The 23,532-nt window shown below is 43.7% G+C and overlaps 3 protein-coding genes across 5 annotated transcripts in view; all 3 read right to left on the reverse strand.

Moving 5' to 3' along the window:
- The window catches only part of ZC2HC1A (zinc finger C2HC-type containing 1A), a 31,037-nt gene extending 27,055 nt beyond the window's left edge, over nucleotides 1-3,982 (reverse strand). Inside the window, exon 1 of the mRNA XM_083517396.1 lies at nucleotides 3,675-3,982. Coding sequence (XP_083373522.1) covers nucleotides 3,675-3,690 — 16 coding nt within the window. The 5' untranslated portion in view covers nucleotides 3,691-3,982. The remainder of the gene's footprint in view (nucleotides 1-3,674) is intronic.
- The window catches only part of LOC310713380 (uncharacterized protein), a 174,180-nt gene that overhangs the window by 10,668 nt on the left and 139,980 nt on the right, over nucleotides 1-23,532 (reverse strand). The window lies entirely within an intron of this gene.
- PKIA (cAMP-dependent protein kinase inhibitor alpha) overlaps nucleotides 20,259-23,532 on the reverse strand; it is a 39,118-nt gene continuing 35,844 nt past the window's right edge. For all 3 annotated transcript variants that reach the window (XM_083517509.1, XM_083517510.1, XM_083517508.1), the window contains exon 4: nucleotides 20,259-22,307. In XM_083517509.1, the coding sequence (XP_083373635.1) occupies nucleotides 22,228-22,307 (80 nt within the window). In that variant the 3' untranslated portion in view covers nucleotides 20,259-22,227. The remainder of the gene's footprint in view (nucleotides 22,308-23,532) is intronic.

Raw genomic sequence — 23,532 nt, forward strand, 5'->3', positions numbered from 1 at the left:
TTTTAGCTGAGCGACAGCCCTGAAAAGATGTAGGGGGTTGTTTGAAAATGCCAAAACATTTCCTTTTCTGAAGGGTATGTACACATATGCCTAGAATGCGTGAAACAACTAAAATTTCTAATAATAGCAGTACTTCATTCTTTCACATGAAAGAGAAAACTATCCCCACTAGAGAGGCCACGGTTTCAATGCCCCTGAAGAGGCTGTGCCACTCTTTTGCCCCCTTTCACCACCCCTAAATCTCAATAGAGGCCACTAGAGTGAAAGTAGGTAATGTAGGAGACCATTAGTTATGCTACTACAAAATGTGCTGTGATTTGCATGGCTTAAGTTATTTTATTTTATCATGTTAGGTCTGCAACTATTGCCTTAGCTGTACATCTAAACTGTTTTAACTATGGTAATCTGATTAGCTTTTAGTACTGTTGTGTTGGGCTTAGGTAGCAATCCTCTACACAAGAAGCCGGTGTAAATTAAGCTGGTGTAAAGTTACACCACATCCAAACTCTGTTCAGTCGCAGGATTGCTGCTGGCAGAGGGAAAAGAAGTCTTTAAAATAGTGTTCGAGTGACACTATACAGTGGTACCTTGGGTTAAGAACTTAATTCATTCTGGAGGTCTGTTCTTAACCTGAAACTGTTCTTAACCTGAAGCACCACTTTAGCTAATGGGGCCTCCTGCTGCTGCTGCGCCGCTGCACAATTTCTGTTCTCATCCTGAAGCAAAGTTCTTAACCTGAGGTACTATTTCTGGTTAGCAGAGTCTGTAACCTGAAGCATATGTAACCCGAGGTACCACTGTACTTTTTTGCCAGCTTAATTTATGAAAGGTTGCAAGGTCACATGACCAAGCTGAGTGAGTTTAGGATCCAGACCCCACCCCTGTGGTCCTTTCTCTGCCATGCCCCGCCCCCATCTCTTTTTCACGACTTACTCTGGCTGAGCCAAGGATGAGGGACATAAGGCACTAGATCCTAACCTGCTCACCTTGCTGAATCTGGCAGTAGGATGGCTCCCTTAATGTTTTATTGCTAGGGCTGGTTTGTTGGTTCTCAACTAGGAACCACAGATTACCTCAATTACTTCTCTTGTTTTTGTTCTACGAATATTGGTTTTTTAATTGTAAGAAGAAGAAGAAGAGTTTGGATTTGATATCCCGCTTTATCACTACTCAAAGGAGTCTCAAAGCGGCTAACATTCTCCTTTCCCTTCCTCCCCCACAACAAACACTCTGTGAGGTGAGTGGGGCTGAGAGACTTCAAAGAAGTGTGACTAGCCCAAGGTCACCCAGCAGCTGCATGTGGAGGAGCAGAGACGCGAACCCGGTTCCCCAGATTACGAGACCACCGCTCTTAACCACTACACCACACTGGCTCTCTAGAGAATCAGTAAGAACAAAAGTTCTTACCAGTAAGAACAGGTTCTAGAGAACCTGTAAGAACAAAAGAATCACCTGCTGGTTCAGGCCAAAGACCCATATAGCCCAGCACTCTGTCTTCCCATTGGCTAACCAAATGTCTATGGGATGTTTGCAAGCAGAACCTGCATGCAGCAGTGTATACACCCTAAATGTAAAATGAAGACCTGCAGAAGCCAATAATCCTGGAACATCTTGCTTTTAACAAGAAGTAGGCATATACAAAAATCCTCTTCTCATGTTTTCAGACATTAAGATGCAGAAGTGCTCCTGCAAGTAGCTTCAAGACAATAACTAGAATCCTTCAGTGAGCATCAGTTTTAATGGGATTTAAGCAGAGGAGAGCAGTCCAAGTGGGAAATTGTCTTAAAGGGCTACCATTTTCAATTCTTTACTGAGGTCAGATTGTTTAGTTCTAGTTATTTGAATGTTTTTCTTAGTAAAACATCACCTCCTCTTCCACAGTGCATGTAAGTGTGAAAGATTATAAATGTCGGAAAAACATTTCTTCAGTGCAATTGTTAGAATTGCGAAATAAATAAATCAGATGACAAACCGCCCAAAATAATGCTGTCATCACCCTCAGAATGTCAGCTGTCCATAGCAAAAATAAATGAGTATATTGTTGGCTAAATGTGACAAGAATGCTGAGTAGCTAAGTAGAGGGAACTACTATACATGTAACATTTTAAAACAAACAATATATTAAAGGCTTAGGAAAGCAATGAATGCTCAGCTTGCACAGCCAAAACTAGCCATACAAGGTCATTGCTCAGGAATGAGAAAACATGGGCATGCCAGGAGAACTCAGCCAAACACTACTTCACCACGGGGGAGATATGCTAAGCCAGCAAAGGACTCATTCCCAGTCTAAAAGGTTTTAGGCCTTTCCGCACAAATGGCACTGAAATCATCTTTCCACCCACCCAGCTTCCGCTCTTGCATTTCCCACTGCTGCAACAGAAATATAAAACTTGCACTGGGTGCTAAAGTATATACCTGCATTAAAAATGGTTCTCTCAAGTTTCCTGTGCCAATATCCTCCATGTGATGCCTTCCATGCCACAAGCAATCCCTCCCAATGCTCCTGAAAGCACCCTTCCCTTCCCCTCTTGTCTTGCACTGATTTTTTTTTAAAAGCAAAGAAACAAGATTCACCAAAACAGTTATGCAGTAAGCAAGATAACATTGAGAAGCCCGGACCTTAAAACTTGTCAGTTTTAGATAGGAAGAGTCATTGCTGATGTCGCTCTTTTATATTATTACTGTTGTTCAGTGATTTTCTTTCTGGGGGGATGCACGCCCCTAAACATTTTGTGAATCTAAGTTTGGCCTCATTGAGGGGCAGTGTTTCAAGATGAGTAGGAAAATGAGAGTACCCCTGAACATTTTTTGGGGGGGAGGGGGGACACTGCTGTTGCTGCTGCTGTTATTATTATTATTGGCTTCAGCAGCCTGCCAAGCAAATCCCTGAGAACCTAAGGGCGGCCTGCCTGGGACTAACCAGCCACTGGACCCTTCAAGTCAGCCTAGCTTCACAGAATAACAAGCCCATCCCTGCCTTCCTCCCTTTCTGAGGAGCAGATCTTGCCCAGGACCGGATTTAGGTTTGACGAGGCCCTAAGCTACTGAAGGTAATGTCCAGCTGTCCTTTGTCAACAAATTGTCGCTGTTTTTTTGTTAAATATATGCTATATGGTAATTTATGGAGACCTAATAGGTCCACACAGAATACAAAACACTGTTGCTGTATGTAGGTTTTATTTTATTTCTTTTTTATCTTCTATTTTGGAAATGTACATCCAGGGGTTTTTTTCCCTTTAATTTTTTGGGGGGACCCCGGGGCCCTAAACTATAGCTTGTTTAGCTTATACGTAAATCTGGCACTGGCCTTGCCCCTTGGCGACGAGTTCTGCAAACAGGGGAAGGAAGGGCTGGGCAAGGGAGGAGCAGCAGCAGCAGCGCACCAAACGGCCAAGGGGCGAGGCGAGGCGGAGGCGCTTTACGCAGGCGGCTTGCGCCCACCTTCCCGGCCCATTCTCGGGGGTCGGCGAAGGACCTTCTCCCGCCGCCTTCCCGGAGGAAGCCACCATTTCTTGCCTCCCTCCGGCACCTCCCTTCTTCCCAGCTCCGGAGAAACACACAAAGGCTCGGCCCTCCTCTCTGTCGCGCGCGCAGCGGCTGCAGCCTTTTCCTCAGCGGAGAAGGCCTCCTCCCCGGGCCTTCTTCCTCCGCGTCTCCTCGCATCCCTCCCTTACCGTCCAGCTCTTCCATGGCGCCGCCGCCCCTTCAGGCTCTAGCTCCCCGCCGCTGCCGCGAGTGTGGCCGCTGCTGTAGCAACCCGGCCGCCTCCCCGGCGCCAGCATCCCCCGCGCCCATTGGCTTCCCGGCGCAAGGAGGGGTGGGGAGGTGGGCGGCGCGGCGCGCGCAGTGCGCATGGGATGGGCCGCCTTTGGAGACGCCCGGGACGCGTTGGGTTTTTCTTCCAAGGTCGCCCGGGTGTGATTTTCACAGCACGGTCCAGCCCGTGGGCGTTTGGGCGGCGACCTCCCGCCACGATTATTTCTCAACGTTTTTCGGTAGCCTGAGGCGTCTCTCTCTCTCTCGCACGCAGACATAATAACATGGGGAAAAAGAAGTCGTCTTTTCCCCCCACCCCATGTCTTTTGCATCAGCGTGACGAGCAAAAATGCAAGGAATGTTCCGCAGGAATATCTTTCACTCTGCAAGGGGTGATTCGCGTAGGGGCGTGTGTGGAGGGCATGAGGAAAAGTGTGAGGTTTTCCCCACCCACGCCGGCAGGCTAAAGGGACAGCAGCAGCAGCGTGGCGAAAAGAAATCAAAATCGCAGCTTTTTGCTGGCGTGCACCTCTTGAGTTATTAGTGCGGTGCGTGGCTGTTAAAAGGAGATTTGCGGGGGGGGGGGATCGGATGCAAGAAAAAAGCGGGGGTTCTTGTGCATATTTAATAGTTATATAGAAGAGGGAATTTCAGCAGGTGTTGCTTACAGGCTATGACAATGTTTCTTTGCTTTCTCTGATGGAGAGAGGTGTGTGGGCTTTGTGTGGTTCAAAAGTAGTCTAATGTACAAGGTAACAAGGCACATCCAGTGCATCGCATCCTTTTGTATCTGTCTCTGCTTGCTGCTGGCATGTGGCCCCACAATATTTCCTGCAATTGAATGTGGTTGCCTTGAAAATTGTTTTCCATCCCTCTGCTGCAATAGCGAAATAATCATTACAAGTCTTCAGGGTTTTAGGCAGTGTTTTTTTCTGGGGGGATGCAGGGGGTACACATACTCCTAAACATTTTGTGAATCTTTGTACTTTTGCCCATTTACTGTATTTATTTTTCCTAATTTGAACTATAAAATGCTGATTTTCTTGAGTCAAAATAAGAGTACCCCTAAACATTTTTTAAAGAAAAAAACTGGATTTTCTGTGTGTAGCGTTGTAGGATAAAATTCATCATCATGGCCTCGCATATCCTTCAGAGATGAGGCCAAGAACACTATGTTTTACTTTAAAAAAGCAAAGAGGCTGATAGAAATGCAGTAGGCAAACCAGAATGTCAAATGCTACTTCTAGTTGGATACAGGGGCGCCGACTTATAAAAAATATTGGGGGGGGCCCATGCTGGTCAAGGAAGGCTCCCCTCCTCCAAAGCAGACCCGATCCAGGCGGCTCCATAAAGCTCCTGGAGAGAGGCGGGGGGGGGGGGGCGCGGAGAGACAATGCCAAAACTCAGGGGGCTCCTTGAGCCAATTGCCAGAGATGAGCCCCGCAGGGGGAGGCAGGGTCCTCTATAGCCCACCCCAGCTGCCCTTCTTGTATCTACAGCCAGTTTGGCAGGGGGCGGTGGAAGGAGCGGGGACCACCGCGGAGCACACATACCGGGAGCTGGAGAGGCGAGGCCCAGCCGAGAAGGGGCCAGCCCGGAAGGCGCAGCTTCACAGCCGAAGCTGTCCTCGGCTTGGGGAGCCGGAGAAGCTGTCGGGTCAGGGCCCTGGCGCAGGCCTAGCCGCTCCCGCGACGCCTCTTTGCTCCTGGGATCGGGGCCGCCAGCTCAGCGCTGGAGCCGAGGGAGCCCCCAGGCAGGCCTGCGAGCAAAGGCAGAGCCGCCGGGCGGTGGCCGCTTCTGCAAGGCGGCCGGAGAAGCGGGAACCCCCTCCCCTCCCCGTGTCCCCCCCACTCGCTCCTCCCTCTGAAACTTTGTTAACACTTCCACGCTGAGCCTCTGACAATAGGGGCGGGCTGAGGGCACGACGCGGCTGGGCCCTCTGGACTCGCGCCCCCCCCCCAGATGTTGCGCCCGGTGTGGCAAAGCATAATATAACTAATAATTTTCTTAAATTATTGGGGGGGCAGAGCCCCCCCAAACGAATTTTTGAGGGGGCTCGGGCCCCCTCAGGCCCCATGGAGTCGGCGCCTATGGTTGGATACACTATACTGTACATTCAAAGCTCATCTAAAGCACACAGTTTCCTCAAAGCATTCTGGGCACTGTAGTTTGCTAAGCGTTGCTGGAAATAGTAACTCCTTGAGGGATAGATTACAGTGGCCAGAATTTGTTGAGAGAAATAATGTTTTTCCCCTCCCTCCAAAAATGTAGTGTGTACACTGCTGGCGTGCTCCATCTAAGATGGTTTGTTGTGAAGAGGAATAATGAAGTGTTTTCATACATGAAGCTTACATTCCTTTTTCATTAAGCATATGAAACATCCCCACTATCACCCAATCCCCATTTTCTGTAGTAATTAAGTTGAAATACATGTAACTGAAATGATACTATTTCCCGTTTATCCCTCCTTCCATTTCCCTCCCACTTTGTTTCCCTTTTGTCTCTTAGATTGTTCTTGTGGTTTCAGATTATAGGCTCCCTGAGGAAGATTTCACCCTCTTCATAGTAAAGCACCATGTACATAAATAGGCACACACACAGTCATACAGTCCCCCCCCCCCCATTGAAAATATCCAAAGGTGCTCTAGCAGACTGGGTTTCCTAGGGTAGGACATATCCGGAATACTGCATTCGGCAGCAGTGTCCTAGCAGAAATCAGAAATGTCCAGGGAAATCTGGATGTATGGCAACCCGCGTCAGCAGTGCCATTTTGGGCGATTTTCCATAATTGCTCAAAAATGGCTTTTCTTTTCTTTCTTTCTTTTTGCAATTTTGCCAAAAAAGCTCAAAACTTTAAGCAACTCAACAACTTTTTTGTCCGGATTTTCACTGTTTGAAATATGGCAACCCTAGTTTTCTTCTTTTGAAAACAATCCCACACATTTCAAGCTTACGGCCCTTTACCAAGGACATGCCCTGCTTACAACTCTTCCTAGGAAGATCAAATGATATTTCCTTGCAACACATTTCTGTCTCAACATGTGCATGGTATACAAACACACACCATTCCACACCCCTGCCATGGAATCTTCACACTGCTTTTAAAACCCAGGACAGATCTGGTTCCACTTTCAATATTTGTCTTCCAAGAAGCAGTGTTGGAATTTTTGAAGAACTTGCGGTAAATGTACCTTAGATTGCCTCGCAGCCTCAGATTACAGAACTCCTCCAGAGTATGCCTTCATTATACACCTTTAGGCACCAGGCAAAAACATTCCGCTTTAAACAGGCCTTTGGTTGATTTGATTGACAGCCTATGCCTTTTAAAATGTGTTGGGGTGTTATTGGGTATAGGACAGTATATAAATTCAATTAACAACAACAACACCTGTTCCCCATAAAGCTGACAAGCAGAAGACAGGAGACACAATGGTAGGCAGCCGCAAACAGTAAAGAGGTCATTGACTTGCTAAGTGGATAAATTGGTGGGTAAGGGCAAGGAGATGTGAAGAAACTGAGGCATTGTAGGATTTCAGAAATGGAGAATGGTTTGAATGGATTGAAGAAGGAACAAGAGCTCATGGAGCAAGTGTGAGAAGGTCAGCAGACCCCAGCTATCAGCAACCTAAGCATCCTACAGAAACAGTATATCACACCCACAGGGCAATAAGAGAACTGTCATGGACACCCTAGTGATAAAAAGGGACACCCTAACAAGATAAGGGAGTTGTATCAAGGGTAAATGGCTTCTTGCACTCCACGATAAAATGAAAAGACAACAGTTAAAGCTAAGATCCCAAAAGAATATAGACACTGGATTGAGACAAAGTTCCAGTTGTGGTTCTGCAGCTCAGGTGCTGAGATTCCAAGACAGACTGATCATCTTCAGAGGTTTTCTTTTGGCAAACATCATCTGTTCTTTCTCACATTTTATGCACCACCAGGTTATGTTTTATGCATGGTAGATCTCTGGGTGATTTGCAGTAGATCAGCAAAGGTTTCTTATGGCTCATCCACACTTTCCTTGAGTGTGCATTGTAAGTTGCTTTTCTCCCCTTAAAATGTCTGATGTTCCCATGGTGTTTCCCGGAAATCACTTTTGTCCCACACCAATCCTTCATTTAATCCAGATTTTCTCCCACCTCCACAAATCTAGAAATGAGGATGGAAAGTGTTTTAAAGGACTGGTGGGCATTTGCCTCACCTGTGTGTGGTGTTTGGACAAGACCTGTCTACAAAAATTCAAGAGCTTGGTCAAATGGAGAGGATCTTGGACCATCTTCAAAATATGCAAATACCTCTGGGGAAAATCAGAAAACACATATTTCTAAGTTTTTTGGCTTTCTTTGCCAAATCTGTCATTTTCTCAGAGCACCAAGAATCAATTTAAAAAAATTAAGGTGGTGGAAAGAGGGAAGGTGTCCAGGGGAAAAAACTTCAGCAATCCCACCCACCACTGTACCCAATGTGTTTTGTCTATGCACAATTTTTGCTTTAGGCGTGATCACTGGAATGTAGCCCCTGTGTAAGTTGCAGGCTTACTGTACTCTGATAGGTTTAAGAAATTGTTCCACAAGTTCCATTCATTTCAATGGAGGTAGAGCAGAACTTCTAGGTAAATTGTGCTCAAGAACTAGGGAAGGAAGGACTTCTTCAGATGTTGAAATTTAAATGTGGTTCCCACATTTACAGAGTCAAAGATCCTATCTAGTGGAGAATCAATGTGCATGCCTGGACAACTCACATGCTGTAATCTTCACACATATTTGTGCAATCACTCTCCCACACTACCAGGTGTGGAATAGTCACATGAACTGGGCATCCATGCATATAGGCCAATGCATGGAGCACATAGCTCCCACATGTTTTTTCACATGAGTGATTAAGAGACACCTATTTCTCTACAATGCCAACATTCCCCATTGTGGTAACTTTATAAAGCAGTCCTTTTTCTGGACCTCTCTGCATTTTAACAACCAAGATAGTTTATAGGACTCACAATTCTAGCTCTCTGCTTAATGCTTGGAATGTATTTTGCTTACTTCCTCTTCTCCTTTCAGCTTACAAGAGAGTTCCTTGCAATCAAATGGTTTTTTCCCCCCATTAAGTAATTTTATTTTCCTCTTAAAGTACTGTACCTGTAGTGACAAAAGTTGAAATCCAGTGTAAGAACTCCCCCTACTGGCTCTGGGGGAAAAAAGATTTTGGTTGCAAGCTTTCGCTTTGTACAAATTCTTGCTGCAAAGCATATACACGGATCCAGCCAAATTGAATAACTTTTCGAACTCCCTTTTGAGTTGAGTAAGAGAGAATGCTTATCTCCTTTTGAAATCAATGGGACCTGAATGTGCCTTCTGCAACATATTGCTATGGCTGTTATCTTGGGGTGTTAGGGGTGCTAAGGGAGGGGTAGTACCTATAGTGGGAGACATGCCATGCTCCTTTGGGGGTAGTTTGTCCACCTTTGGTCCCCACCCTGCACTCCGCTCTCATCTGCGGCCCCTGGAAGCTGTCAGCATGCAGCAGCGATCACACATCACACTCCAGGAAATGGCTTCAACTGGTCAGCTAAACCAGGGTAAGGGTAGCCGATGGGTCTCCAAACCTGAGGTCAGTTAGGGATTTCCCTGCATGCAAAGGCAGGCTCTGGCAAATTGAGCAAAGGAGACCAATAGTGGGTCCAAGAAGGCAGTTTCTGCACATGCTGTAGAGGGAAATGAGGAGCAGATGGGGTCCATCAACTTGGGAAGGTAGCCTTTCTAGGAGAAGGAAAACTCTGATCCTAAATCTCTGCTGCCTTGTGGCTACACTCATGCATGAGAAAGGCTTCAGGACTAAACCCCAAGGAAAAATCTGTACCTGCTGCCTTGCAGGACATCTTCGGGACAAGAAAAGGCAAAGGAGTAAACCATACACAAATCTGGAGTGAAATCCGGAAGACAGATGGCATCTTGTATGCCTGATTCGAGCAACTCCTGCAGATAAGCTGGTGCCAAATGTATTGCTCTGTTTTCCTTTGAACTACATCAGCGAGGCCAAGAGCAGGTGGGTCTTGTTGTCTGGGCAGCCCAGGACCTCCAGACACACTGCCCAAGAGAGGTCACTTCGGTGCTGTAATACAGCAGAAACAATGCAGGAGGCAGCAGACACGAGTTCCTGGTATCTGCAACCATTCGGTGCTGTAATACAGCAGAAACAATGCAGGAGGCAGCAGACACGAGTTCCTGGTATCTGCAACCACAGCAGGTACTGTGATTCTCCTGCTTTTTGACTTCACCCTGGGGGCACATTCCATTGTCTCTTAAGACAGACGGATGCCCAAAACAAAAACTATTTCTTTGTTGGTTAATAACTGAAAAAAAAAAATCTATATATGTTTCCTGAAAGGCGCTACCTGTTAGGAGATCATTGGTGTTCTCTCCTAAGTGTTAGCCATCAAGTTTGAGAGAAATGAGCCAACTCTAGGGCTGATGTGTATGTGAAGAAACCATATATCTGGGAGCCAAAGAAATGTATATGGGACTCCAGCTACTGTCATTTCTGAAAAATTAGCCCTGCTAACAATGAGAGTAAAGGGTTCAACAATCTCTGGAGGGCATAGGTTCCTAATATCTTATATAAGTATTTAGCTGGCACCTAAAAGGTTGGAAAAAACCATTTCTTCTCTAGGAGCTATCTGAACGGGCACCAGCAGCCACTGATTTCCTGAGCTCCTCCATAGTTCTACCTACTTACTTTACAGCTGAATAAGCCACATCCTATAAGTAAAGAGGCAGAAACTTTGCCTGTTAATGTCAGAGGACACTTTGGTAATCTAGGCCAGGGGTAGCCAGGTGGTAGTCTGCAGACATTATTTGGTTTATGGTCCAAATTTTACTGCCCATAGAATGTTGCAGAAATCTAGACAAATGTCCCATTTATCCAGTGGAATTTCTTTTCCTCCAAGTCCAGCTGACACAGGAGCATGGACTAAGTTGGGGGTTGAGAACTTCATGTTACATGCCAAAATTTCATGTAAAAAGCCAAAATTATTGTGGCTGTGGAGGAAAAAACCTAGTCCCTGGAAAGTAGGCTCATGGGGAAATTGCTTCTTTTCCACCCAAAGCTAACAGAGGCTAACATTTCCATGGCAAAGAAGATTACACAGACAGAAACAGATTAAGCTTGGATTTCCTTTTGTGCAGCATCAAGGTCACGCGTCTGCGTCATCTCATGGAGTAGAGCACATTTGTATTCTTGAAATGTACAGTTTCACTCTGCTGGTTTCCAGATTGTATGGCAGGGAAAATAAACCCACTGCTATCCACAGTTTTAAAATGTCTCCACACTGAATTGCTTAGCTTGCCATCACAATACTTAGAGAGACTAGCCTGACAGCACATTACAACACCTTCTGCAGCGTATGAGCTTTATCCCTGCTGTCCTTCTCATGTGTTGACTTAAACTCGAAATGTAAAACTGGAAGAGAAAGACTCACTAAATGAAATAATACATTAGCTCCATATCTGTGCCCCATAGGTTAAAAACAAAACAAATTGCCAGCATTGGGGGCCTGATCCAGACTGTAACCCTAGCAAAGCAGGCCTCTTTGCCTCTGCTGTGTTCCTAATTCATATTGGTTGCCCAGCACTGGCAATTTGTATAGGGGAAAATGCCCATTCACTTCCTCTTCCTTCTTCTTTCTTTTCCTCTTCCTATTAAATAAAGCCTAGTTATTGTTCTCTGTTCTAAGAAGTTGCATCTGTGGGATAACCAGCCTCATATAGCCAACATGCGTTAATCAAGCCTTTGTTTCCACTCATGGCTCTAACAAGCCTCTCTTGAGTTCCTATACCAATATTTTAGGAACTTTCACCAAGGTTTTGCTGCTTATACGACTTTCTCTGAATGCACATGAATTTGACCTTTGAAGAGTTTGTAAGTAATACATTTTTAACTTGCCAAATGTGTTGTCTTGTTCTATGCTAGGCAAAGTGGGGAACTTTGGAAGGAACTTAGAAGGGCGTATTTTAAAGCTCTAACAGCCTATATTTCCACACTTAACTTTGCTGCATATTTTGTGATTTTAAAACTCAGCTCAGGTTCTTTAATCAAAGAGTAATTGCCCCAAACTTGGATCTTGGCACTCAGGAATTCTACTTTTATACCTCCTGAACCAACAGCCTCCTAGTGACATTCTTTCCCCCTCACCTACCATGGAACTGTTTGAATCCAACCCCAAGTTCTTTACACAACGGTGGGTTTCTGGGAAGCATAGTCATGTTACATAAATTATTGGTATTACTGTAGATGCACTTTCAGCCAAATAGATAGGAAGCTATTGCAGTATTTCTAATCGTACTAGTCCCCAAAGGGAAAACAAAGCAATCAGTCAGCAGGACTACAAAGCCAATAGTTTGAGAATGTGCCTAGCTTTGTGGCCTGCAATCTCCACCAAATTATTTCTGGAGATGAGAAGGATGCCCTGCAGAAAGTTGGCTAAATATTTTATAGCGACTCAGCAAGCAGAACAAATACGGTAGGCTGTGAGTGCTTTCTATGGTTCCCCAGAGAACCTTACGGGAATGCAAAACTCACACAGAAATAACGTTGCAGGAGACAGAGGCTTAGTTCTCAGAGATGAGGATGGCAAACCTGTTTCTCAGATTTACCCGTTCAGAATGTAGAGAATGTGTGAGAAACACACCATCAGGACAGAAAGCTTTTCTGCACTCAAAAAACTTTTCTCGCAGAAAACTGGATTGCAGTGCTCTTACCTAGGCTTTCTCTGCAGCCTGGATTAGATACAGATTTAGCCTATGGCTGAGAAGTAGATCAAGATGTCAGTTCGCCCTCAAACTCAAGTCTCTTGGCAGAGGTATATTTCAACTCTGTGCCAAAAAGTGACCTCCACTTCCTTGAGTGTTTTCTTCCTTTAGAAAAGAAGCTTCCATTTGTCTGCCCCCTTCTCAAGGCACTCTAGAATCTCCACTGATGTGGAGCTTCAAGTTTAACTTTTTATTGCAAGGTATCCAAGGTTTGTTAGGGTGGTGTGTGTGGTTTTCTTTTCAGTAAATGTTTCTGCAGCACTCTGCAGCTTCCTGGCACATGGTCAGAGTTACTTTATGATGTCTTACCCTGAGTTTTGATTGAAGTGTGGGCACCTGGGAATACTGCCGACCACTGTTGACATGGGGCTCATCCAGACTTCCCTTTGTGCCTCATTTCTAGGCACAGGCCCACACTTCAAAGCGTCATGTCGGAGCAAGTTTTTTTTGTTCCATGAAGCTTTCCCACTCTTTACTGCTGAATTGGAGTAAATGGCAATCTGTGGAAAACTGGATTGCACAGTGAAAGAAAGGATACTCACAAACTCCCCTGGACCACCTTGAAGTTATGATAATGATAATAATGATTTGATTTATATACAACTTATGTGCAAAAAAAAGGTAAGGTAAGCACAATAAAACCCTGCCCACTACCATAATACAGTGGTACCTCGGGTTACATATGCTTCAGGTTACATACACTTCAGGTTACAGACTCCACTAACCCAGAAATAGTGCTTCAGGTTAAGAACTTTGTTTCAGGATAAGAACAGAAATTGTGCTCCGGTGGTGTGGCGGCAGCAGGAGGTCCCATTAGCTAAAGTGGTGCTTCAGGTTAAGAACAGTTTCAGGTTAAGAACGGACCTCCGGAACGAATTAAGTACTTAACCCGAGGTACCAGTGTAATAATAATAATAATAATAATAATAATAATAATAATAATAATAATTTATTTATATCCCGTCCATCTGGTTGGGTTTCCCCAGCCACGCTGGGTGGCTTCCAACAAAGTATTAAAATACAGTGGTCTGTTAAACACTATAAGCGTCCCTAAACAGGGCTGCCTTCAGATGTCTTCTAAAAGTCTGGTAGTTGTTTTTCTCTTTGACATCTGGTGGGAGGGCATTCCACAGGGCCGGTGCCACTACTGAGAAGGCCCTCTGCCTGGTTCCCTGTAACTTGGCTTCTCGCAGTGAGGGAACTGCCAGAAGGCCCTTGGCGCTGGACCTCAGTGTCTGGGCAGAATGATAGGGGTGGAGATGCTCTAAATTAGAGAATTTCACTAATTTTTGTCTCAATTTTGATATTTTCAAATGCACCCCCCCCTTTAACTGACAGAAAATGTTGGGGGGAAATGCAGGAGACATTTTCAGCACGGCACAAATAAAAACACAGATGCTCAAGATCTTTAGCCTTTTGCAGCAAAAATTCCTCTTAGGATATGTCAGTTACTCATTTATTTGAGTAGGTAAGCAGGCAAAGTCAGTTGTAATATTGTAAGGACGTAAGCCATTCAGATGATATCTTAAGACTGGTTTCCTGAGATGACAGACCACATTGGGTTGGTTGACATCAGTCTGACAAGATATATGAGGTGAGGTGGTGAGAGATGGAGAGGTGAAGTTAAATTTGTACCAGTAGGAAGGAGAAACAACACCAGTTTGTGGGAAGCATGGCTTTCACTAACTAAATGAGTAAGCAGACAAGCAACATTTTAAGAGCATAAGGGGTGCTGTAAGAGGTGACAAATTGCAATGCATGGGAGGCTAGAAAGATCAGAGGCCTAAGCATTGGTTGGTGATTTCAAAGTTGCTGAGCCTTTTTTGGCAAAATCTCACAAATCTCTATTTTTCATGAAAAACTTCTGATATAGGCTGCTATACATGTCTGGATGTATGACAGCATGATATTATAGTCTTCTAGTACTAGCTCTTCATTTTGAGTATCAAAATAGGAAATCTTATCTTTGTTTTCCCCAATGATGGAGGAGAAATTATGTTTAGTTGAATTTTTATGTGAGTTGATGTAAATTGCACTTTACTGAAACAATGCAGAAACTGAAAAACATCCATCTTTTGAAATTTGCATTTATCCAGCCAAATAATGTGTGCAATAATATATATCATGGGAGAGTATGCATAAGGGTGGCCTGTTGTGGTTACAGAGCAGTCCTAACCATGCCTACTCAAAGGTAAATCCTATTGAATTTTATAGGGTTTACTCCCAGTTTAGGATGGTAGCCTTAAGAGTTAGTGAGGTCATACAAAAAGATAACTCATCCTAATTTTAGATTCAATTTATTCTAATTTTCTAGCAATCAACAGCAAGGAAAACTGAAAACTAGAAGTACTCAGCTATATCATCTAAAAAACCCACACTCCTGAGAAGAAATAGTCATTACTAGACCACACCAAGTGTTCTTTCTGGATGGTAAAAAGAACTAAGCACTTACCATTTGTGTTCTGTCAAATATTGACATGAACCGTTTTATAAATTTGCAAGTAAATATCATACACAGCCAGATGAATCCATGCTGGTGAAAAGCAAGTTTTAATTGCTTGTTAGCAGATTTCAAACAAAAAAACCTATTTTTTAAAGGAATAGTAACCACTAGGGGGCATGTGTGTGCTGCTTTGTTAGGCTTACCTAAATGAGGACTACAGATGAGAAATAAGCTTCTAATTTTCTGCATCTTCTTTACTGACATCATGTGAGCAAAAATGGCTTCCCAAAATTCTACACCCTATTTACAGACAGCAAAATTTGAAGTGGGGAGAGGATTTTGTTGAATGGCCTCCAGCAGAATTTTCCAATAGTGTTCTTATGAGAAAGTTTTGCCTAATTTAATACTGAATCAATAAAACTATGTTGTTAGAATACGGGTCAGTATGATTTCCTTTAACATTATTGCAATATTATCAAAGAAAATGAAAAGTGGGCATGCAATTGCAGCTGCAGTTCACCACCTCATTGGAGAGAGGACATTTCACTGTCTATTCATCATTCGTGGTGTGTACACTAAATTTCTCCAACAGTTTGGTGAGAGAAGGGAGAAAATTCATGGTATATTTTTTTCTGGGGATTTTTGGCCCAACCCTAGTTTCTGTATTCAGGTATCACAGAGCCTGATTATCTATGGATGGAGAAATCTGTCAATTTTCTTTTCTCTTCTCATTTTTTTCTATCTTATGCTTAGTTTGCCACATTTGCACATCACTCTGCAAACCTTTTAAAGGAAGGAAATATGCATATTTGTACCCCAAAGGTTTTTGTCTTATTTTTTGTTTGCCTACTCTGGTTCTGTGGCTGATTTTTTTTGTACTGCCCTCTGTAGCAGCAGAATCATAGAAAACAGATGATTTGCACTATCATCCATGTGGCAGCTTATCAAATATTTGAAGGTGGCTGTTACATCATGTGTTAATTTTATTTTCTCTATGATAAACATATCCAACCCTTTCAACTTTTCTTCACATATATTACCGGTTGGGATTAGTGAAATATAGTGTTCTACTCAGGGCATGCTGATCTGTTTATACAGTATGCTTGAATTGTTGAAAACCTTTGGTATTGCACTAAATGAAAGTGAAAGTAATATGCCTGGGATTCTCTCACTGAGATTACTGTATTGCAAAGGGTTGGATTGGATGACCCTCAAGGTCCCTTAACAATACTGTGATTCTATTATTCATCATGAAAGTAAAAGTCGCTATAGCACTGCAATGAAGGATGTGATACAAATTGTTTCGAGTCAATCAAGCGAAATGTAAAGTTTCGTTAATGGAGGGTATAGTTTCATTACTCGTACAGCTTTATGTATTATGGAAGGACCCTTTCAGAAAGTCGAGTGCCTTCCTCATAGCGATCACAGTATATCTTTAAATACCGAAGCTCATGGAGAGCTCTAGATTGGAACAAGTTAAGCGGCTCTCTCCTTTCTTGGTGATCTACAGCTGTTTTGGATTCCCAAAGACCACCAGCCCTAGTCAGCTGTCAGATGATGTGAATTGTAGCCCCAAACACCTGGAGGGTATCAGGTGGGGAAAAACTGAGATATAGCCTGAATAGATTGGAACTTCACTGATGTGAGCAATTAACAGGCACATTTCAAAAAATTGAGATTGCTGCCCTAGGAGTAGGACAAGCAGGAGGAAGCACAAGAGATTAACTATATTCCCTGCCCCACTACAGCCCCAGCCCCAACCCCCCCCCCACCTTATTAGCTAAGGCAGAGAAACTCCTGCTCGCCTGCCCCCTTCCCTGCAGTGGGTAGTTTCTTTTCTTTTAAGGTCTTACATGCAATTAATGCCATATGTTGTGTGGCCCATAGCTGTGGTTGGACAGAACGACAAATGAGGCGTGTAAAGAGCAACCAGTGTGTATACTGCAGTGTTTATTCTATGAAGAAAAGCTTTGTTCAGGAAGGGAGGGCCTTCACAAAACCAACATGTTAATAATAACGCAATGCTCATTAAGCTCAGAAGGCCTCTGAGGACTCGGTAACCACCCTGGAGAAGCTTCTGTGGATTGTGGTAGGCAGCGCCTTCTGTTGTCGACATGGGGCTTCATGATGAAACGAGGAAATGGGCCTTGACATGAATAAACAGTCTCCAGGGGAGTTGCCTCTGCACATTGCCTTTCAAAGCCAACCCATAACAGCACGTTCTCTGGAGCACCTCTGCTACTGCTGAGCCACAAATGTCTCCTTTATTCTTATTTTTACCATTCTCCATCAATGAATGAGAAAAGAAACCATGTTAGAAAATTATCAAAGGGTAAAAGTTATGTACTGCTGACATCTTAATTCTTGTTGTCCTAAGATGTATTAATAGTAATCTGTCTCCCAGTTGATGGAGGGCAGGGCAAATGGGGTTCTTGAATGCATATGTGGTGGCCCTGTCCCTATGGTGCTGAATTTGGCTTTTTTCTCTTTATCTTACCGGGAATCGCTGCCCAGCAAGATCCTAAATCACCTTTGCTAGCTCTTCTCGCTGCCTTCCAGGGTTCCAAGATTTGATGACTCAGCTCTTAGTAGCTACACACGACTATAGCTGGAGTAAGTCATGTGACTATCCTCCAGAAAGCTGGTACAACCATATTTGGAATATAGCTCTATCAGGAGAGAAAAAAATTACTGACAGCATCAGGCTGGCACAAAGCCTGTCTGAACCGGATCAGTGGAAGGCCTGTGGCTACGGAGACACCAAGACACTCTTTGCACTAACAGTTGGTCTCATCTTTGTCTTGTAGCACTGACTTCTGTGCCAAGATCTTTCTGTATTGCCCCTCCTTTTCTGAATGCTTATATGTGTACATAGTGAGCAACCTGACATTGTGTTGCGTTGTTTTCTTATTGTTACTCACATGCTTATTTGAATGTGGCTGCTGTGTACTATATATTGAAAACAGTAAGTTTTTTTTAAAAAAATCAAAGGGCAGGGGGGGGGGATCTGACATTCTTAAGGCAGAGTGGGGGACGTTCAATGCACTTACTGAACTTCTGAGGTGGCCCAGGGAAATTTGTGTCCTTTCTTCTATTGTAACAAATAATCTCAACAGTGGTCTGCACTCAGCAGCCTTCCCAGGTGCCTGTGCTTCAATCAAAACCCAGAGTAAGACATCATGAAGTAACTTCTCCCAGTGGATTTTTTCTAGATTAAGCAGCACAAGCAGCCAGGAAGGCTGCAGAGGGCTGGATAAATCTCTAGTGGAAAGAAAACCACATGCACATCACCCTTGCATATTTTGGGCATTGTTTTTGTTTGTTTGTTTCTGAATGCAAATAGCCTAAGGGCTCTCTGGTTACAGTAGCTGAATATAAACACCTTAAATAAATATAACTTGCTCCCATGAAATGGTGTGTATTATACTTACTTTACCCCATTCCTGAGAAGTGACACATTTATTTTTATTGTATAAATAAATCCCAATGGCAATAGTCGGAGCTACTTATGAGTATAGGTCCATCAGATTACAGTGGTACCTCTGGTTACATACTTAATTCGTTCTGGACGTCCATTCTTAACCTGAAGCACCACTTTAGCTAATGGGGCCTCCCGCTGCGGCACGCTTTCTGTTCTCATCCTGAAGCGAAGTTCTTAACCCGAGGTACTATTGCTGGGTTAGCGGAGTCTGTAACCTGAAGCGTATGTAACCTGAGGTACCACTGTATATGGTAAATCTACCTTATTCCAGCTACGGGGCTCAGTGTATTTCTCCAAAGGTCAAGCTGAAACTCCTCTGAACAAGGACTATTCATAACACTAAATGGCCTGTCTAGAAAATCTGTTTTTTTGTGTGCAACTGTTGTTCTGTTTTCCTGGAATAGTATTTGCAAGTGAGACAGTTGGATCAATTAGCGTCTATGAAATAGAAAAGGAAAATATATTGAAACATTTTCTATTTCTCCATCTGTTTTTGTTTCCACTTGCCTGTTCGTTAAACTTCACAGCTGAAAACTAACAGGGATTGGGGGTGGGTAGAAATAGTATCAAGTTTGCAAGAACTTGGGGTCCAAGCAATGGTTCAGTTCCATGATGACCACGTTCTACCTCCACCGTCAGACGTAGTATGCCTCTGAAAAACAGTAGCTGGGAATTGTAGGTGCGCAGAATGCTTCAGCTTGAGGGCTTCTAATGGGCATCTAGTGAGAACAGTATGAGAACAGGATTCTGGAATAGATGGGCTATTGGCCTGATTCAGCAGGCTCTTATGTTCTCCAGTGAGAGTTCATCCATACAATATGCTAAAATTGTGTAAGACTACTTTGTGTGTCTGCACTCAAATTTCCCATATTCTCCGGTACATGGAGAGTTGCAATTTTGCCACCTATGCTATATTCAGAGCAAATAGTTGCCATATCAGCTGGTTCAACTTTCTGCATCTCTAGAGAAGTCATCCACTATGTTTGCAGGTGTAGACTGAGAAAATGTGCATCTATTGAGCAAATCCCTTTACATCAGGCTCTACTTGCTCACTTTTGATCACAAAATTTTGGAAATGCTTCTGGAGCAAATCAAATGAGGTTGGCAGAGCAATCAACTCAACACAACCGATAAACCAGGGATGGCACACCTGTGGCCCTCTGGCGGTTGTTGGACTACAACTGGTATTATCCCTACTGGCCGTGCTGACTGGGGCTGATGGAAGTCGCAGTCCAACAACATGCTGTAGAACTTCCTGCTGCTCAAAATGTTGCCCGTAGGAGCTTCTCTCTCTCTCTCTCTGTCTTCTGATTGCAGAATTTTGAAAACTGCAGCGAGAACTAGAAAGAGAGAGACTTAACAGATGACAGAGAAGAAGGATCTCAGAATGATGCCTGAGACCTATACTTGCATCCCATGTCTGTATAGCCAGACTAGTCTGAGAGACTTTAACCTCTCACCCATGTGTAATTCATGTTATTGGGACTCCATACTCCTTTAATCTGTTGCTCAAGGATACTCAAAATTGTATACCAACCTGAGTTGTTTCCCTTCCTGTCAAACCAATCCTACCTCTTGGATTTTCTTAAATTGCCCACTACTTCTTCTCCCCTGCCCCCTTTTGAGAAACATGAGGTCTACTGGGCAAAAACCTCTCAGCCTGAATGTGTTGTTTCTTCCTTCCGTATCTCCCATGTCACTATTGTCCACAGCTCCCACACCTTAGAATCTCTGTGATTTGCTTATAAATTTAATATAGACACATACTCTATAGACTCAAGTTCTCTTTAATAGTTGGCATAAATTAATCTGTCTTGAGTGATCCCAACAATGCACATTTCCTTAAAAAATATAATAAGTGCCCAGTCAAGCATTCCTGGCAAAAAATCTAAGCAACCAGCAGGCACTGAAATGTTTTTCAAAAAAACTGGCCAGCAGACTAAGATCTTTCTTCCACCTACCTTACACATGCATGTCAAATATGCACCATGGAAGCTTTCCTAGAAACCAAACTCGTGTATCAGACTTGTCACTTTTATTGATCTCTGTCTAATAATAATTAGTGTTCTTATTTAAAAATGTATGCATATGTGACGGTAAAGATGAAATGAAACATAAGAGAAGCAGGTCACCAGAATGGAAACCACATTTCTAATTAGGTTGTGCATGTTTAAAGTCAAACCTCAACCATAAGTGGACTGTTCTTCAATTAAAATAGGAGTCTGATAGCTAGTTAAGCATCAAGGAAAGGACCTTCTAAATAAACTAGAGGTGTAGCAGGAGCAAACTGTGCTAACGAGCCATAAACATACTGCTGGGTTTGTTATTTATTCAACACTAATTACTGAACTCAATACTGATTAGAGAGTTTACACATCTCACACACAAAAAAACCTCTAAGTGACAACTAACCACAATATGTATATATTGTAGAAACAGCCGTGGCCACAACAGTAAAGGTTGTTTCATTAACCAACGTTCAAATTTACTAGAAAGCAAAATTACACTAGTCCTTTAGTAAAGTTTATAAACATTTTAAAAAGTGCATAACATCTGAAAACAAGAAGAAAACAGGACAACACTTAAAAATAAAAATAAAGAAAACAAATTGGGATGGGAAGGGGGACTTGTGATTGCTGCTCCACTTGATTGCCACAGGAATATTCATGTTTAACTCCAATCTCAGCTGCTGAGAGACAAGGTGACCCCAGTTCTAAACACTACAATAAATTTATGCTTCATTTCAGGACACAAGTATTCAGCAACTTTCTGGGGCTTCTGTTTCATCAGCTCCCAACATATTATTTCTCCTTTAAAAAAAAAAGTTGTACTGATAAGTTTGCTCTTAAAACCTCAGCACTAACATCATGTTTGTGTTTTGGGTTTTTTTGGCTTTTTAGTGGAAAAGGCCAGTTCCCTAAGGGATGAGATTAAATAAAAGATTCTGTCTGAATCTTGGATTTCCAACTATCTACAAGCAAAGTGACCGAACTGTACTGAGAAAACAACAAGACACACCAGACTATACGTTAATTACACTGTATGTTCTTATAAATGAAAGAATGCAGTTTCATCAGATTAGCAGCTGATTTGATAATCTTATCATGTGCACACCCACCACACTATGCGAAAATAAAACCCTAGCCCTTTTAAAACAAGTGGTAGAAAAAAATCACAGTCACAGAAGTTGCCTTCATAAGCATTTTGAGAAGGGGCAGTGTGGCGCATCTAAACTGTACAATATAAAACATTGTAAGTAATAGAGCTGAAAACACAGAAGCAGAGTTCTTAAAAAAACCAACCAACGGTGCTTCCTTGACAGGTGATTTTAATAGGTGAACACCCTCTGAAGGTCAGACAACCTCTGAAGATCACTGGAGCCATTGTCATACAATGCAATTCAAGCCTCTGGTGAGTTGAGGGCCGTTTGCTACACGATGTAGTTTGCTCTACTTCCTACGAGCATTTCATCAAGTGGTCATTTGTGGTGAGATCCATGTTGAGAGAGTCTTGAGATGAGCAACAAAGTCTCAACCATTGCTAACAGAGGTAGAGAAAGTTCTGTCTGCTGCTACAGCCTGCTTTGCCCCTTTCAGCATTGGACCGTTCAGCTCCCAGTAACGAGGCGCATCCATTTTCATTTTTTGTTCAATCAGCTTGCTCACAAAATACCTTTTTCCCAGTAGGCTTTTGCAATTTGAAAACATCCCACAGTTGCGGCTGTCGGTCAAAGTAGGATGTCAACTTTCTTGCTTTGCTGTTTCCCCCTGGGCTTCCCCAGCTTGCTCAGTGGGATTTCTCTGTGCATCTCCTTCCCCTTCTGTAAGGAAAAAAAAAGTGAAGCAGTGGTGAAATAGCATCCAGACCACATAATCATAGAGTTGGACGGGATCCTCCAAGGGTAATCTAGTCCAACCCCTTGCAATGCAGGAATCTCAGCTAAAGCATCCATGACAGATGGCCACCCAACCTCTGCTTAAAAACCTCAGAGGAAGGGAAGTCCGTAACCTCCTGAGGGAGTCCTTTCCACTGTTGAACAGCTCTTGCTGTCAAAGTTCTTCCTGATCTTTGGCTGGAATCTCCTTTCTTGTAACTTGAAGCCGTTGGTACGGATCCTACCCCTCCAGACCAGGGGCTAGCAAACTTTTTCAGCAAGGGGCTGGTCCACTGTCCCTCAGACCTTGTGGGGGGCCGGACTATATTTTTTTGGGGGGGGATGAACAAATTCCTATGCCCCACAAATAACCCAGAGATGCAATTTAAATAAAAGGGCACATCCTACTCTTGTAAAAACACGCTGATTCCCGAACCGTCTGCAGGCCGGATTTAGAAGGCGATTGGGCCGGATCTGGCCCCCGGGCCTTAGTTTGCCTATCCATGCTCCAGACTAATCTAGTTTAAGCCTGCAAATTCCATGGCACTGAAAGACATGGATGGGTGTTTGGTTTGGCTTCTTTAATAGTCAATGAGTTTTAAAAATGTGCCTGGTAACTAGCTAATTTAGAGTACATAAAGAAGAATGGAAGCGCGTGATGTACTTCACACTTGGATGTACATTGCTTGAGGTGTAAGCATTATGTCATGTTATAACTGCACTCATGCAGCTGTGTGTGCCATCCAGCTTATTGTACAGTGGTGCCTCGCAAGACGAAATTAATTCGTTCCGCAATTCTCTTCGTCTTGCGGTTTTTTCGTCTTGCGATGCACGGTTTCCCATAGGAATGCATTGAAAATCAATTAATGCGTTCCTAGGGAAACCGCCTTCAGACCAGGTCCGGGGACAGTCTGTCCCCGGACCTCTTCTGAAGGCTGGGGGGGGGGGGACAAGGGCTTTTCTTCCCACCCCCAGCATTTTAAAAAACCCTGGGACAGCGGAGGACTTCTCCGCTGTGAGGGGCTATCTTAAAATGCTGGCGGGCGGCATTTTAAAATCGCTCCGGACAGCGGAGGACTTCTCCGCTGTCCGGGGCGATTTAAAAGCCCCTGGGAAGGCAGGCAGGGGGGACAAAGACTTTCGCCCCCTGCCCGCCTTCAGAAGGTGTTCC

This window comes from Podarcis liolepis, assembly GCF_965112155.1.
Source record: "Podarcis liolepis genome assembly, chromosome: 8".
NCBI lineage: Eukaryota > Metazoa > Chordata > Lepidosauria > Squamata > Lacertidae > Podarcis > Podarcis liolepis.